General features: G+C 42.9%; 1 protein-coding gene across 1 annotated transcript; it reads left to right on the forward strand.

The window, feature by feature from the left end:
- Positions 1 to 2,008: 2,008 nt before the first annotated feature.
- lpcat4 (lysophosphatidylcholine acyltransferase 4) lies at positions 2,009 to 12,050 on the forward strand. Its single transcript, XM_085350694.1, has 13 exons — positions 2,009 to 2,101; positions 2,993 to 3,356; positions 4,930 to 5,042; positions 5,867 to 5,927; positions 6,105 to 6,163; positions 6,808 to 6,842; positions 8,792 to 8,846; positions 9,174 to 9,256; positions 10,125 to 10,250; positions 10,350 to 10,506; positions 11,252 to 11,344; positions 11,635 to 11,770; positions 11,899 to 12,050. The coding sequence occupies exons 1-13, from the start codon at positions 2,009 to 2,011 to the stop codon at positions 12,048 to 12,050; spliced, it is 1,527 nt and encodes a 508-aa protein (XP_085206820.1).
- The last annotated feature ends 5,556 nt before the right edge of the window (positions 12,051 to 17,606 follow it).

Genomic DNA, 17,606 nt, shown 5'->3' on the forward strand with positions numbered 1-17,606 from the left:
AAAACACTAACAGAGTAAAACCAAAGAACATCACATTAGCTCCTAATCCTTCTTTTACCACCTGGACCACTTTGGGCTTCACCTTCTACCTCTTATATATGTATGTACACACTCAACTGGCTTCTTTCCCCACACCTTGGTGGAGGGATTCAGAAAACCACTGAAGCCCCATCCTGGAGCCAGGCCTGGCAGGGAGCTCAAGGGAGAGTGCCTAGTGCCAGGGTCTTACCCCATGAGACCCAACCGGGCCCAGCCTGAAGAGGAGACGTGGGCTCACCACCTGCTGTAGTGAGCAGGATGCGTGGGTGTGTGTCTGCTGGCTATCAGGACATATACTTATAGGTCCCTGATGAGAAGATTAAAAATGTGTGTTTTGTTAAATCATATATGTTTAAAGGGAAAATAAGAAATACATATATATAACATAAATGATACCAGTAAATAATTTTTGAATGGATGCTTCAGGCTTCACACAGAGCCGTCTTGGTGAATAACATTTATGAGCCTGTTTTGAAAGCAGGCCTTTACAACGCGCTTGTATCAACATTTAGCCAATTACAGGAAGTAAGTATCAAAATAAAAGTTCAGCTCAGCCAGCAGTGAATTTCAACTTCCGTCTTTGCCTCATTCCAAACTTTTCCATTCCTCCATTCCTTTTGCTTGTTCTTGTGGGTGTGGATTTATCAGCACCCAGAACAGAACGATCAGGTATGGCAGAAACCCCAGAGGCCATGAGGCTTTCACAGCGTTTGGTAGTCATCAGTGAATAAACATGAAAGCTTGGCTCTTAATGTAACATCTGAGATTCAGAAATGTGCCAAAACATATTAAATATATATAGTCTTCTTCACAGGTATCTTCATCTTATCACAGTACTGCCACACAGTGTGCATTAAATTTACAAACAGCACAGAGGACACACAGAGAGGGTAGCATCGTCCGCATTACTGGTACAGAGATTATGTTTAAAGAGCCTTCTTCTCTGTCAGGGAGCAGCTGCCATCCCACACAGTGACACAAAGTTACACATCTGGACACTCTCTCCTCCACTGCACATCTTCAGGACTGAGCAGACTTCATCCTTCTGAGAGATTGAGGGACTGGTGCTTACGCAGCACCTTCCTCCTCTAACTGAGCTGTCGGAGCGTTTTGTAATACCAGCTTCATTCACCCAGTCTCGCACCCTGTCTAAATGTGTCTAAATCCCTTGTCCAACATCTGCACACCCCAACCTGAGACTAGTATAAATCCCGCTTTAGCCAGCTAGCATACTGGTATAAGAGTCACAAGTAGCAAATGAAAAAGCTAGGACTGGTAAAAATCTGGTAAATATCCAAATGATGAGATCCTCGAGGGAGAGACAATACTGATTCGAGCGGTGGCTCTGCGCATGCACTTTATGGTTATATTTATTAAAGTTAATCTAGATGTGTTAAAATTACAGAAATTTGTTTTGTTTTTTTGTATGACATCACTTGTCACTTTTTTGACAGTCGTATGGTAACACTCAATTTGTCACACACACACACACACACACACACACACAGATTTTTATTTCTTTTTTAATAACAATTCCATACATGCTTTCCGACCGGTTTGTCTGGTCCGACTTGGCTGTCCTGCTGGTGGGCCGGGCTGTGAGCTTACGTAGGGGACGGACGGGGTGAGGCGAAGCTTTAAATGAGGCTGGGTGGCGTTGCTGTGGCGTTTATTTGGCCATGTGGAGGAGAAGGACCGGAGAAGTTGGTTTTTAGATGGTTGTCGTCTTATGTTTTTGCTGCTTCAAAGGATTGCACGCGAGCGTTTGGCTTCTACTAGCTAACTGCTCTTTTTAATAGAGTGCGCGAGGCACTTTAATTAACTTTTTAATTTAAAATAAAAGCGAACAGGGGAAGTGACAGCTTTATGTAACTTTTTAATCAACCCCTCAGGGATTGTAAATTACCTTTTTTTAAGTGTTAAAATTCCTTTAAGAAAATTAATAAACTTTTCCAGTTTACCTCGCGCCATGGAGAGGATCGACGACGGTTGCTCGGCAACGCAGGAGTATCCACATCCGTTCATTCACAAAATGAAGCTGACCAGGGCGCAAAGGATCCGGGTAACGCTCAAATATATATCGATTTAATATAGAAAATAAAATAGAAAAACTCATATAATGACGTGTTTAATTTTAGTGACCATCAGTCATTCAAACATTGAGTGTTAACACCTGAAACCAACCATATGATGATTTTTACCAACACGGAAAGAGGAGCCAGTCACTAAAAAGTTATTTACGAAGTATTTACGATCAAGCGACTCTTCCGGTTTCCCATTTTCTTCTATTTTTGCCAATTTTTTTTTCTCATATCGATACAATCTTCAGTTTAGGCTTCCACAGCTCCCTGTTTCTCTGAGATCATAAGCAAATGAGCAAAGTCATAAATGTTTCCCAGCACGGATAAGCGGGCTTGATGATGAGAACAACATACCAGAGGGTTCCACAACTTTGGAAAACTTAATCAGTGTGGCTGGGAAGTAATGAGATAGGCTTTCAATTTATAAACATGTGTAAAACTGCACCTCTATGGGCATCTGAGTGTGTTCCCCTTATACGCAGGACGAACTTCACAGGTGCAAAGCTCTAATCTTAATTTTATTCAGTAGTTTCAGACTAAAGTTGTAAAACCATAAAAAAAAAAGCCTATTTAATAGCTACAAATCAGGGTTTTCCTGTCACAAAATGGGACTTTGGTGACTGAATGAAATAACTAACCAATAAAGGAGTCCGTCTGTTACATTATTTGACAGAAATCTGTGCCTCATTTGTAAATATTTGCTAAGCAAAAATGTCCACTGTGATTCATTCTGATGAAACTAGGTTTAAACAAATGTATTTATCGCAGCGCTGCTAATTTCAAATCATGCAAAGTCCAGTTTCTGAGCGGTATGAGATTTATTGGGTCGTATGTGTGACTGCGCATTTAATGTATTTCTTCTGATCTCACAGGGTATCATCCTCGGCAGCATCCTCTTCCCCATACGCGTCACCTTGGCGGTCCTTTTCTTCCTTATAATGTGGCCCATCGCCCGGCTGCGATTGGCCGGCCTGTCCGAGGAGGAGCGCTCCAAACCCGTAGAAGGCTGGCGCCGCTGGTTTTACCACCCAATCATCTGGCTGCTGAGCAGAGCTGTGTTCTTCTCTCTGGGTTTCTACTGGATTAAGGTCAAAGGTCGCAGGGCAAACCTGAAGGAGGCTCCGGTGCTGGTGGTGGCGCCCCACAGCAGCTTTCTGGACATGCTGGTTTTTTGCCCGGCCCAGCTTGCGACGGTGGTGTCGAGGTCAGAGAACACCAGCCTGCCGGTCATAGGAGGTAAACAAGAGTAGCTCTTAGCTAGTTCTTAAGATTTATCAATGTATACATTTCCTTCACGCGCATTTTTTTTTTATTGTGGGTCGACAATAATGGCAATTTTCAAGTAAAACAGTTAGAAATTACATACATTGTACAGGGATAGGTGTCAGAGAACTATGACATGACAGAAGCATAGCAGCAAGAGTGAAAGGGAAGCTTTACAAGATGGTAGTGAGGCCTGCTGTGATGTGATGTAATGTGTGGTTTGGAGACAATGGCACTGACAGAAAGATGGAGATGCTTAGATTTTCCCTGGGAATGATCAGAATGGACAAGAGTAGAAATGAGACAAATAGACTGAGATGGAGGCAGATGATCCGTAAACCTGTTTGCGTTGAAGCCTTCACTGTAGCCTTGCAAACTTGCCCACACAGCTTATTGCATGCTGATGTAAGGTGCTGCTGAGCTATGGTCTTACATAGGGCGTACATGCTGATTCCTTTCAGATGTCTCCATGTCTGCTGTAGGAGAGAAATCTGCCTTTGATCGCGTGTTTTATCTTTTACGGGAACCCCTCGGCTATTCTGCTGACTCAGCCTCCGATGACAACATGAAGGTCGAGGCTTCAAGTGCAGACTTCCTTGTTTACAAGGAACTTGTTACTTGTTTATCCAGTTACTTGTTTATCTAGGTTGAATTTCATAGAAGTCCAAATGTAATGAGCAGTATTTGCAGTTATAGATATAGTTATATCTTTTCTTGTTTCTCTCTTTTTTCATCCTCTTGTCTTTACATCTGAATTAGCTGAATTCTCTGACTGACAGTCAGAAAGCTCCACCACAGTGTAAAACAAACTCACTGCTGGGAATCCATCCTGAAACCCCTCAGCACTTCTAGTTGAGCTGTTATTTTGCAGCATTATCAAATTTAACTTAATTTCACAGGTTAAACTGCACATATAGAACAACCACACAACTGATAATAAACACCTGAAAAGTTTCCCAACTTTGCCCCCAAATAAGTTTTTAAGAAAGCTTTTTTCTCCTCTGGATTGTAAATCTGCTTTTAGTCACTTGGTTGCATTTTTGTAATGACAAGTGCCTGGGTGACATCATATTTTCCTGTGCTGTGGAGGTATTCACAGTGCAGTGTGCTGATAACAGCAGGCATTCGCGCTCCACCTTTTTCACACAAACAATCCAGAGCGATATTTGGCCATCGAACAGTTAGAGTAGGGGGTGGGGGAACTCCAGACCTCAAGGGCCGGTGTCCTGCAGGTTTTAGATGTGTCCTTGATCCAAAACAGATTATTTAAATGGCTAAATTACCTCCTCAACATGTCTTGAAGTTCTCCAGAGGCCTGGTAATGAACTAATCATTTGATTCAGGTGTGTTGACCCAGGGTGAGATCTAAAACCTGCAGGACACCGGTCCTTGAGGCCTGGAGTTCAGCGCCCCTGTGTTCTGAAAGCATGCGAGGAGATCCAAAGATAAAGAAGCGGCCCACACCGCTCGCTCCTGATCTGCTGCGTCTTACAGGGTGTCTTGCTTTCTGGTTCTGATTCTTGTTCTTTTCTTAATTGTGTTTCAGCTCTGCTGGAGTTCAACCAGTCTGTGCTGGTGAGCAGGAAGGATCCAGAGTCGAGAAAAAAAGCTGTCGCTCAACTCAATGAGAGGTTGACCTCCGACGGCTACTGGCCTCAGGTGAGACTTTGGCGGCTGACAGAATGTCACTCCTCCCTCGGCTGGGTTCTTGTTTACAGAAGTGAAATTTCTACCAAATTATCCCGTCAGACTTTGCAGCAGTTTGAGGAATGCAAAGCAGATTAAAGATAATCTTTTAATGGGAATGGTCCTTCTGTTGTTTACTGCTTGTGGTTTAGAAAAAATCTGTAGTTTGTCACAAGTGAGCAGTTGATCACGATTAGATTAGGTCCTCTTGATGGAAGAAGAGGGAAATGATCCACTTTTCTGCCTCACGGGAACACATTTGTTTACATTTGTGTCCTTAACGACAGTGTACACCAGGGGTCCCCAATCCCAGTCCACGAGGGCCGGTGTCCCTGCAGGTTTTAGATGTATCCTTGATCCATCACAGCTGATTTAAATGGATAAATTACAATCAACATGTCTTGAAGTTCTCCAGAGGCCTGGTAATGACCTAATCATGTGATTCAGGTGTGTTGACCCAGGGTGAGATCTAAAACCTGCAGGGACACCGGCCCTCGTGGACTGAGATTGGGGACCCCTGGTTTACACACTGAAAAAGTCACCTCAGGGCAGCTGTTACTGCTGGTAGAAAAAGAGGGGACACAGATTAAAAGACTCAGTGTTTATGAAGAGAAAAGTAAAATAACTATGTGAAATTGTGGATGAGAAGATAAGGGATGTTGATGTTTCCCAAAGAGCTTAAAGTGAAAGGAGCCATAAGCAGTCTGAAAGTCCCGTGTGAGGTGGCAACACTGCCATGACATCACAAGCCTGGAAATCGCTCTCTCAGCTCACCGCTTCTTTTCATTTCTGTCCAGATGCTGATGTTTCCCGAGGGGACAACGACTAACGGCAGTGCTCTCATCAAATTCAAGCCCGGTGAGTGGGACCTACGCGTGCGACTCACGTAGGTGACATCATGCTGGTTTTCCAGCCGTTTGAACAAATGATGCAGGAATGACCTGTGTGAGCGGGAAGGGCGAAGCTGCACATTGTGCTGCTGCTGTGTGATTAACTGCTCCTCTCTTCCTCCTGTCTCCATCTGTGTCATGAAAGGTGCCTTTCTCGCTGGAGTTCCTGTCCAACCTGTGCTGCTGCATTACCCCAACAAGCTGGTGAGTAACACCATGGGCGTGCTGCTGGTGACAGCAGACGCCTTCTTTGGCTCTTTTAGGTTATATTAATCATTTGAGCCCTTCCATATTTTACACAGGACTGCCATTTTTGTCGGCTCTGATTCCGTTTATCGTACCTGGACCGTGTCCTCGGTCTGTGACAGATATTCTCAAATGTTCCTGGGTCTTTGTTTTTAAAGAGGTCTGTGATCACAGCTCAGGTTTATGCCACACTGGGCTGGTTTGCCTGAAACTGCAGCTGTTCATCCACAGAGAGATCTGTACCAGGGAGGTGCTGTTTGGGTAAACGGGCCTCAAGCATTATCCAAATGTTTCCCATGCACCCCATACATGATATGATTGAATGGCTTTAATGAATCATGTCTTTAAGGATGGCCTTGGTGTTCATTCAGGGTTCGTAACGTGTCTTGAGGATCAGCTGAGGTTGCATTTGTGAACACACTGTGATGTTTACTCAGGCACTGTGTTTGCACACTGGGTACTACCGAGGTGTGCCGGGACTGACTGGTTTTATATATGCTATAAAATAAAAGAATAATAACCCCTCCCACTCTGGGAAAGCAACTCAGAGGAAAGATAAGAAAACTTTAAATTTTTATTTAAATTTGTTGTCTCTTCTTCAGGATACTGTTCGCTGGACATACAAAGGCACAGCCTGGTGAGTTCCTTCATTGCTTCACCTGCACATCTGTCACACATGTTTAATGTCAGGGTTTAGTTTAGCAAACCCCAGAAACAAATGAAAATAAAAATCTACTTAAGGTAAGCTCCAAGTAAGAACTTGGTGCTTAAAATAATTATACAAGAGCAGCTTTTCAGCAATAGTTATGCTTTTTCTAGAAGCTCAATGCAGTGCTTATCATTGTCAGCTGTAACAGATCAGCAGGGCCTGTGCTATGAAACAAGTCCAACACAACCAAGACGTCTGGCTTTATCTGGTTTCACTTATGCTACCATCTGCAATCAGGATAAGCAATCGCACGAACGTCGCTTGAGATGAGCGCGTTCGTGTGGAAAAAGGTGGCGTCGCCAGTCTGACCAATCACGGGCACGGGTGTATATTTTTACAAAGATAAAACCGCTACGTCAGAGAGATATGAAGAGAACAAACACACAATGTGTGTGAGCTTCAAGTGCTTTTGTCAGACTAGAAAAGATTTCTTGTATCAATAAAGTTTGGCCTGTTTGAAGCTGGGATGGAAAGTGGGCAAAAAGTCTGACTGCACAAGTTCAAAAGACTTCTCGGTGCCACGGCTCGAATATTAAGAGACACGTGCTTACAGTTAAGGGTCCCATCAAAGTTTTGTTTGGGAGATGGTTTGTTTTTTTCCTTCCAGCTGCAGCTCTGTTGGTGTTTAACAGTCTGAGAGCAAGAAGAGAATATAAACAGAATCACCCCACTTCTGTAAACCTTCGAAGTTGCTTTTAAGAATCTGTATTTCTTACTGATGCTCATCAGGGAGAGAAAAAGACTTTAAAAACTCAAGTTTGTCCTACTCTCTGTACACAGAGCTGAGAGATCATCCAGGAATGTCGATGCAATTCTTCAGATTAGTCAGCAGCCATCGTTTTCATACCTGTCTGTCGCTAATCTCCAACATAACTTGCTCCAGACTAGCGTACGTTGCCATGGTGAACCGCCCACCACACCAACAGGTTTAGCTTCTGTTTTTAACACATACAACATATCAATAATTCAATTACACTGGGGGGAAAAATGCAAGGATATTGGCAATATTGTTGCAAATAATCAAGTCATTTGTATAAATTTTATGATGTAGACAATATAGAAGAATGGAGCAAAATTTAAAAAGCAGAAACCAGTGTTTTGTTTTGGGTTTTTTTTGTTTATTTTAAAAAAGCTCTGCATAAGGGTCAAAATTTTAATGTAATAAGTGTGTAAATGTAAGTTAGTGAAGAAAGAAGTGTGATATTGTCAGAGCATGGTAGTGGAGGAAGCCTTCCTCTTAGAGAGCGTTTTTGTTTATGACCTTTCGAAGCCCTTGTGAAGCTAAACGAGGCTGGAGCATTCCGGACTTTGCACTCTAAGGAAATGTGCTCGTTTTTTCCAGCGTAATACTGACCGCACCTGACAACTCTCACTGCTGTTGTGTCTGCTGCTATGTCGTTATTGCGTTTTTAGAGATTTGACACAAAATATACAACATCAAAACTCAGAATTACTCTTTTTGTATACCAAAACACAAGAACAGAAAACAAAGGACAAACGTAGGTGGGGAAAATGTTAATCGAAGTTAGCTAGTGTACACAGGGAAGGGGGGATGCTGATTTTCCACTCCAATGATCCTGCCTTCTCTCACAGCTCGTCTTTGGTGGGACAGATGTGATCTTGTCCCATCATAGCAGCCAAATATGGCGCCATTGTTATTCAGGTGAATATAATACCCCTCCAGAAATGACTCTGGACCAGACGGGACCAAAACAGGTGTTCTTAAACAGTATTATCGAGCGCTATACACCAAGATCCCTTTAACATATTTCTCCACAGTAGCACCCCTGCACACAGGATCCTGCCTGAACTGTGATTTAGTCAAAACAAAATGCTAATTTTTCATGATGAATCTAATCTTCTGCTCTGTGTGTTAGGACCGAGGCTCTGTGGCACACGGTGTCCCAGCCGTACACCAACATGACTGTTGAGGTGAGAACTGGTCATTCAGCTTATCAAACAAAAGCGTATATATCTACAACTTGTGGAAATGTCCTTTTACACACCCACACCTCAGTGATGTGGGTGTGTACGCCCACGTGTGTGTTTAGCACAATCTGACATTATTGTTAATTGTAGTGACAGGTTACAGCCATGACTGGGTGTGGGCAGAGGTGTGACAGAGTTGGCGTGGTTTAAAAAAAAAAAGTGTGTGTGTGTGTGTGTGTGTGTGTGTGTGTGTGTGTGTTGACTTTTGCCTCTCTGTTGAACTGTTACTGTGACTACACAAACAGTGTTTATCTCTTTATTGTGCTGCAGTTCCTGCCAGTTTACAACCCTTCAGAGGAGGAGAAGAAGGACCCCAACCTGTACGCAGACAACGTTCAGAAACTCATGGCCAGGTGAGGCGCACATTTTCCCTCATTTTATGACACGTCAGCCTAACAGTTTGGCTGCAGCCGCTGATTAATTAAAGTTAAAGTGGATTGTTGAATGCCTCCTTTTTTCTTTTTCTTTTTTTTAATAATCCCACTTACTGGTTCTCCCTGTTATGGGGAACTGGTTTGTTGCTCATGTTACAGTAGACATGCATTACAATGGAGGTACATTCCTGTAATTCCTGTGTCCAAGCACCAAAAGAATGTAAGCAAAACCAACAGTGGAGATTCAAAAATTGCAGTACTTCCACTGACCACATCAACTAAGTATTGTTACCAATAAAACCAAAGCACAGACTTACTGCACACGTTTAGCTTAATTTTATTCAGATAAGCCAATAGAAAGGTCTCACAAGGCCCCAGCAGCACATATGTCAATAGCAACAGGCGGTTGCCAGATGGTTGCAGACCAGTCTCTAGGCCTGTGTGACTGGAACCTTATTCACTTGATCCTACCTATCACACATCCCAGAGGGCCAACAAGTGGTTAGCAGTTTACCTCAAAAGCACCAGAACGTATCTTTTACCAACAGTTGTCACCACCTGGTGGCATGCAGAGAAACTGCAGGTTTAAACATGCCTTCTGGTCCTTGAATTTCTGAGTTTTTAAATACTTTCTGGCTCTGTTTGGTGATTTTATGTGTTATCTCTGCAATGTCACATTTTTATGATGTGTAGTTACGTGTGAGCGGTCACGGGAAATTATATTTCATGTAGTTTTAGGTTGGATCTTATGTACGAGGCAGATAGAGGAGAAAAGTAAAAGCTTTCTCTTGGTGAGGGATTTGTGTCTGCTGGTTGTTGTGACGTAGCTGTTTCTCCTGTGTGTTAGGGCCCTTGGAGTCCCCGCTACAGACCACGTGATGGAGGGTGGGGTTCCCGTCAGCAAAGTCGGTGGTCTGTCCCTCCCGCTGGAGTCTCCAGCCAGAGAAACGCTGACGCTGCTGCACAAAAACGGGTGAGAGATTACTCCTGCTCATGTTTTACTAAACTTTAAAACCTTTCATCTCCATCACACATCAGCTTACTTCACCTCCTTTATCCTCCTCTCCGTCAGTCTGGGAGCACATGAAGTACAGACTGCTCTGGACAGGATGATTGACAGGTGTCGCTCAGGAGCTCAGGGTGCAAAGGTCAGCGCAGAGGAGCTCGCCTCCATGCTCGGGCTGAGCCACCAGCAGACAGCTGTCCACATCTGCGGCCTCTACTCCAAGGTACGGTCGGGTGTACGCGCTGCAGCCGAGTCAGACCGTCCTCTTAGGTTTTATGGCTATAAACTGCGCCTGAGTGCACACTGTGTGCACCAAATATTTGTTTTTCACAAGAACTCGCGACAGCTGAGTCAACTATACTCAGATCTGAGAAGTCGATAAGCCGACAAGATTCAAAATGAAATGCTTCAGCCGCTTTCGATGAACTGATTCTTCAAGGAGGGAGGGCACGACAAAGGTTCAGCGCGTTTCTCTGTTGCCGTTAGAAACTGCAGATGTTTGTGTAGCAATTAGTGACGAGGTGAAACACAAACCCTTCCATCCATCTGTAACTCGTACTTACTGGCAGCAGGTTGAGCAGAGCATTTTAAAAGCTCGTCGGCCAGCTTCTTGTTAAAGAGTTTGTGCGACGCTCGAGTGAGAACGGTACAGATGATTCTCACAATCCACAGAAAGAGCAGATCTATTCAGAGGAGCAAGGACAAACTAAACCCTGATGAATGTTAACCGATAAGTCACAAACTCGCAGCTGCTTCTTCTAACCACAGGATCCTGGATTTAAAAAGCCCTGCTGTGTTTACCGAGAGCAAACAGATCTTGGGGCATATCATAAAGCGGAGTGCATTGTGATTTTGGTGTTTTGATTTATAAATGAGGCGTTATAATAACTCATCTGTGCTTTTTCAGATTATGCAACATTTAAAAAGCTGAGAGGGAGAAGGTGCTGATGCAATCTGTGTGTTTTTAGGATGACTCTGTGGACCTGAGGCACATCTATTTTAGTGTCGCACCCCTGACTGGATGTGTTGACCTGAAGACACTGCTTCACTCTGCTTTCACTGTAAGTCCTGCTGATCGCCTCACCTTTCTCCACTTTCCCCTGTGTGCCTTTAGAAATATGACACATAGTCAGATATAATTTTAACTCCACAGTAAGAAATTACAGAATTAAAGAGCCCTGCATGTTTTAGTTTTTAAGACTGACTCCCCCAGTGGGATTTGTGACTTTTCCCTGAGTTCAAACTGTGGAACTTAGGCTCGATCGGCTTGCACAAAAACAGTCTTCACCTCCATAAGGAGCCTTTTTGTACCTCCTGCTGTTTTCTTGATTGTTCACTGTTTGTTTTTCAGTTGTTTAACAGAGAGGGCGGAGGCAGCCTGAGTGAAAGGGAGCTGTCGGACCTGATGGAGGCGCTGGTGGGCATCCCTCAGCACAGAATTGCCGAGCTCTACGCCGCCGCCTCCGATGAGAACCGGCTCACTGAAGGTGAGAATCAGCTGAACAGTGTAGATGAGCTGCAAAAGAACAAATTTCCCTCAAGAACCAGGGGGTCAGTGAATGCCTGTTACTAGACAGTAGTAAAAACCATCCCTGCTGTGGCTTTGTTTCCACAGAGAGTCTGCTGCGGGTGCTGACTGCCCACCCAACCTTTCAGAAAGTGACGAAAGAGTACCTGAGGCCCGAGGAGGCTGCAGGTACTCTATCCAACGGGAGGTCTGTGAACAATAACGGATCAGTTTACAACAACAGCAAGAAGTCTGAATGAGGACCTCGCAGTGGGTTATTTTAGGGGGGGCAGAATACTGGACAGAAGATTGTAGACATGTGAGGCGTGATGTGTTCATTGAAGTATTTATACAGTTCCTCTCTCAGGTGTGTGTGTGCGTGTGTGTGTGTGTGTGTGTTACTCTGAATAAATCTTTGCTTCAGATGCTGTTAAAGTCCAAAGGTCTTGAACGTGTTATTTATAAAGTTTCTTTGAATGTTTGCTGAGGTGGGGTTTTTATAGGAGTCCAAAGGTTTATTTTTCTACATGAATTTGTGTATTTTTGTTTACACGTGACAAATAAAGTGTCAAGTAAATGAGCTGCTGTCATGTCCTCCATCATTCCTGAATTCTGACTCGATTCTCTTTCATTCACATAGTCAAATCTTGAAGTGTTCCTTTAATCGTTTTGAGAAGTATATGCACTCACTCAAAAACAGTTGTACACGTATGCCCAATAACGTGCCATCTGAATGTGTAGCTCAATAAAAGACATGACAAAGCTAATATAAGTTTTAAAAAAGTTGACTATAACCGGGGTGCACATAAGTGGTACACAGGTGCGCATGTGCTGTCAAAATAAAAGACCAGATAAGAAGTTGCAACGCGTGTTTGCGTACATAAGATTTTCATAAGAGGACAGACATTTGTTCAGAACTCTTAAAGATGTCGAAGAAGTAAGCTCCTTTAAGCAATTACTTTGGTGTTCCTCCACCTCCAAAGAAATGTCAGGAGTCCAAACTGCAAAAGAAGCGCATATAGTGGTTGCAGGAGGTGAGCTGGTTAACTTCTTTGTGCTCACGCTGTTGCTCCACAGGGTTGTGAAAGAAGCTGAGTAATAATGGGCAAGATAATGATATTTAAAAACTGAAGAGCACAATGAAATAGATAAAAGGCTGCAAAAGTAGTGCAAAACCTCTTAAAACATCTGGTGGAATATCTCACAACTGCTCACGTTAATCAGTAACACTGCCTGCTGTAAACCGAGGATTCCCAGAGAGCATGAGCAAAGTAGCTGAACATTTAAAGAAAAAAATAAAGCCGCAAAGAGTCTGGGTTAAAATTTATCTCTGAAACACGCACTGGATCTGGGTGAATGTATGTGACCTTTTACCCCTCGAGGGCACGCCGTCTCAAACGCAAACAAAACCAGCATCGCTGTGTTTATAAGGGCGAGTTAAAACTCCATCATGCAAGGAAAGAAAAAAAAACATATAGATAATAAAGAAGATCCAGAACCATGCTGCAGCGCTCTCTAAACTCTGAGACAGGTCGAAAAACTCGAAATCAGAGAAACCTCATCCCTAAAGAGGAGATGGACTGTCGCCCACAAACACAGTATGTTACACGCTTTGTTCCAGCCTTGCGTTTGGATAAGTTCAGCAGTAATTCAGCTCTATACAAAGAGTCCTCTCACCCTTTGAAATATCCGGCTTGTTGGGAAAAAGTTGACAAAAGTTTCCAAAATTGTACATCATGAAAAAAAATAGAAAACATTAAACAACTGTATGAGCAGAATCAATGTTTTAGAACATTTGACCTGTTTTATACTTCAATTTCTTCAATTTTATATATCCGCAGGTTAATTTGGAGCATACTTTGATCTTGCTCTCTCTGCTTCTTAGCGCCTAATTATTCATGTTCAAAGGTTGAAGGTGAAAAGTGAGAAAGCTAAACGTTAACCGACTTTTAACCTACAAGTAGTAACTGGCAAATCTTGTATAAATACGTCTCTGCCAGCGTAGTGAACAATTAGTGCAGAGGGCACGCAAAAGGCAAAGTTCAAAAAGCTGGAAAGTAGGACATGAGGAAAGTGTCTAAAGAGTTTGACTGTGAGACACGAGGAGAGGAATGGTGGCGTGAGGCTGTAAAGGAACAAAGGGAAACAGGACAGAGTGAGATGAAAAAAACATTAAAACTCGTTCTAAAATCAATGACTCAGTGGAACAGGGAGAGAATCGGGACAGTCTTTGATCCTGTTTCTGTGAAAAACCAAACTAGTATCTGTTCTAGGGAAGGCTTTGGGGAGCACACCGGGTCTCGTTTCAGGAAGAGAATCAGGAACATGTCACATTTTTTATGATCTATGTCTGCTTTGCAGCACTGATCAGGCAGTGATGATCAGGAGTTGTGTTTGTTTATCCCAGTCAGTGTCGGGGCTGCAATGCAACCCCTCTGAAAACGCTTTATTGGCCACATTTATGGTCGTGTGTGCTGCGTTTTGTGTTATTTACCATGTGATTGTGTTCTCTGTGCAGTTATATCTCCATAGAGATGCACATCAACAAGAAAGTTGCAGCATTGTATTTGTTTCTACTGTCGGGTACCACGTGTAACACATTGGGACACAACCATGCGGTAATTAACACAAGCTGGATCAATACATAAGTTGGTTTGTAGGATCTACCAAGACTCACTGCAGAGCTCTAAATTAGCTGTTACCGTGATCCAGTGCCCTCTGTATTCCACAGAGGGCATAAAACATGGACATAGCTGCTGTGACTTGATTTTTGGATCTAATCTCTTCATTTTGAAGCCTCAACTTTGGTGTCTTGGCATCTGCCATTTGGTGGTTTTGGAGCCAGAAGTCACCTTATCTGGATGACACAGTCGAGTGCAGATTTATCAACTCATTGCTATCAACAGCTGATAGCAAATTGCCTCTATAAAGAGTGTACGTGTGCAACAAAAGACAGAGCTGTGAAAACTTATTTGCCCACTTTCTGATTTCTGAGGGTTTGTTTTTTTTTTGCACATTTGTCACACCTACATTTTTCACAAATTTTTAGACAAATTTCAGACAGATTTTAATATTAGACAAAGATAAACCAAGTAAAAAGTTGTTTTTAAAGCTGCCCAGTAGGCACGCCCAGCCATTATTAGGAGCTGTGTGACAAAGTAAGGCTGGCTAAAAGATCCTAAACAGCTAACAAACAAAGTCACTGACATCTGTCAGTCTGGAAAAGGTTATAAAGCCACTTCGAAGGTTTTGGGACTTCACAGTCATCCACAAATGGAGAACACTAAGAAGTGACCGAGCTACTAAAACTTCTCCAAGATCACGTCGACGACTTATTCGGGACGTCACAAAAGACCCCAGAACAACATGTAAAAACCTGAGTTAAGGTCAGAGTTCACGATTGATTAATAAAAAAGAGACTGGAAAGAAATGGGAGAGTCCAAGGAGGAAACCCACTGCTGACCAAGAAGAACACAAATGCTTGTCTCATAGTTACCAAATAACATCCTGATGATCTCCAAGAGTTTAGGAGAATATTTTGTTGAGTGATGAGGCAGAAGCAAACGAGTCGTAGATTCATGAAATGAGGGTGAAAGGAGGGCCTTTAACGCAGGGACAGTAATCCAGAGAGAGACAGGGGCAGGGGAGAAACCTCAGCATGCTATTATTAAATAACCCCCAGTGGGTTTATGCAAATAGAAAAGTAGGACAAAAGAAGTAGAGTTAGGAGCCAGAAGAAATACGGACTGAAGTGAGAAAAGGTTGTAGAAGGTGGGAAGGTTGGAAAACACCTTGGTGTTAGCTGTAACTGTGATAACTAGTTTAGGTTTTAGTTTCGTTTTAAATCAGTTTGGTGGATTTGCAGTTTTTATGATTTGAAAATGTGTTTTCTTTAGTCAGAGGTGGACTTTAACTTCATCCCTGACCACTTACAGTAAACCACTGAGTTATTTAGGGCTGTCACCATATCAGATTTTCTTCACATGATTAAAATCATTTAATTATATGATTGGATGTCTGGTACAGAAGATAAAAACTGAATAAAAAATAGCGCTAAGCTGTATTTTTTGTCTGTTTTTGGCAACTGAATTAAAATAGAAGAGAGAGTTTGTATATATAACTGTAAGTGAGCAGGTATACCATCAACCAGACACTGGAACTACTGTAGCTGTCTCTGATACTAGTAAATGGTAAATGGCCTGTATTTATATAGCGCTTTACTAGTCCCTAAGGACCCCAAAGCGCTTTACATATCCAGTCATCCACACATTCACACACTGGTGATGGCAGCTACATTGTAGCCGAAGCCACCCTGGGGCGCACTGACAGAGGCGAGGCTGCCGGACACTGGCGCCACCGGGCCCTCTGACCACCACCAGTAGGCAACGGGTGAAGTGTCTTGCCCAAGGACACAACGACCGAGACTGTCCAAGCCGGGGCTCGAACCGGCAACCTTCCGATTACAAGACGAACTCCCAACTCTTGAGCCACAATCGCCCCAACACCTCCATTAATTTTGGGTCCTGAAACTGATTGTCTCGTTTTCATGATATGTTTTCTGATGTGATGCCCATAATGACTGAGGTTCTTTTAGACAACATCAATTTGGAGGGAAAATGAGGGCAGGTGCTAATTTTCAGTTAGCTTCCAAAGCTTTGGCGAAGTTCGGCTCATATGACATTGTATTAATTGTAAAATGCAATTGTTGGATATTTGTTTGACTTGTAGTAGCAGAAAAGTTGGAATTCTGCAAATAACACATTTTTAAAGCTTATTAAATTATTCATGTCAAGCTGCGTTATCTTTGACATTTTTCACAGATTCGAGTAAAGAAATCTGAGCTGATTATGTTTTGTTTTTGTGACAAACTGCTAGAAACAAAGAGCCCAGTTAGGTGACGTTTTATGCTTGAATGGTCATAGGAGAGTACCAAGTGGCTTAACAAACAAAAAAATCTACCTTTTGTCAATGGTCAAGTACAAGGACTGGACTAAAATTAATGATAATAATGGATTGCATTTATATAGCGCTTTTCGAGACCCTCAAAGCGCTTTACAATTCCACTATTCATTCACACACTGGTGGAGGCAGCTACAGTTGTAGCCACAGCTGCCCTGGGGCAGACTGACAGGAGCGAGGCTGCCATATCGCGCCATCGGCCCCTCTGGCCAACACCAGTAGGCGGTAGGGTAAAGTGTCTTGCCTAAGGACACAACGACAGAGAGCCCGGGGGGATCGAACCGGCGACCTTCCGGTTACAGATACGTGCTAGCCTTATATGTGTGTCCCAAAACTGCATAAAATTACTAAAAATTTTCTGATATGGCTCAAAAAAGGTTTGCCAATTTATCTACGCTTCCAAACTGAAACCCAAAGAAGAGCAGAGGTGCAGCCAAAATAACTGAAATAATATTCAGGCTAACTCTCAGAATTGCACCACATACACAGTGTTTGCCTCACATTTAGTTTGGTGACATCTGGTTTCCCTTCTGAGCACATTTATGAATGTAGTTTGTTAGTGTTGATGACTGATGACACTCAAATATAGTAACTTCTGGCTGCAAAAATCGACAGTACGGCAGCTAACATGCTAACACTGAGGCGTCAAACTGAGTCCAAGACCAGTGGATGCCTTATTGTGGCTACAAAAATCTTTTGTTAATGCGTCACATCATATTTGAGAGTTGTCTTTCATATTGGGTATGATACAACCACCAGTTTCTAGGGAACAATGTATATGGAAAAACTGGATAAAAGTGGTTAGTGGAGGTTGCTGATTGGTTGCAAATAAGAGTATAGCTTTGGTTGCTGTTAGA

Source organism: Diplotaxodon limnothrissa, linkage group LG3 (assembly GCF_057381915.1).
Source record: "Diplotaxodon limnothrissa isolate DT_005_m linkage group LG3, D_limnothrissa_male_GT1.1, whole genome shotgun sequence".
NCBI lineage: Eukaryota > Metazoa > Chordata > Actinopteri > Cichliformes > Cichlidae > Diplotaxodon > Diplotaxodon limnothrissa.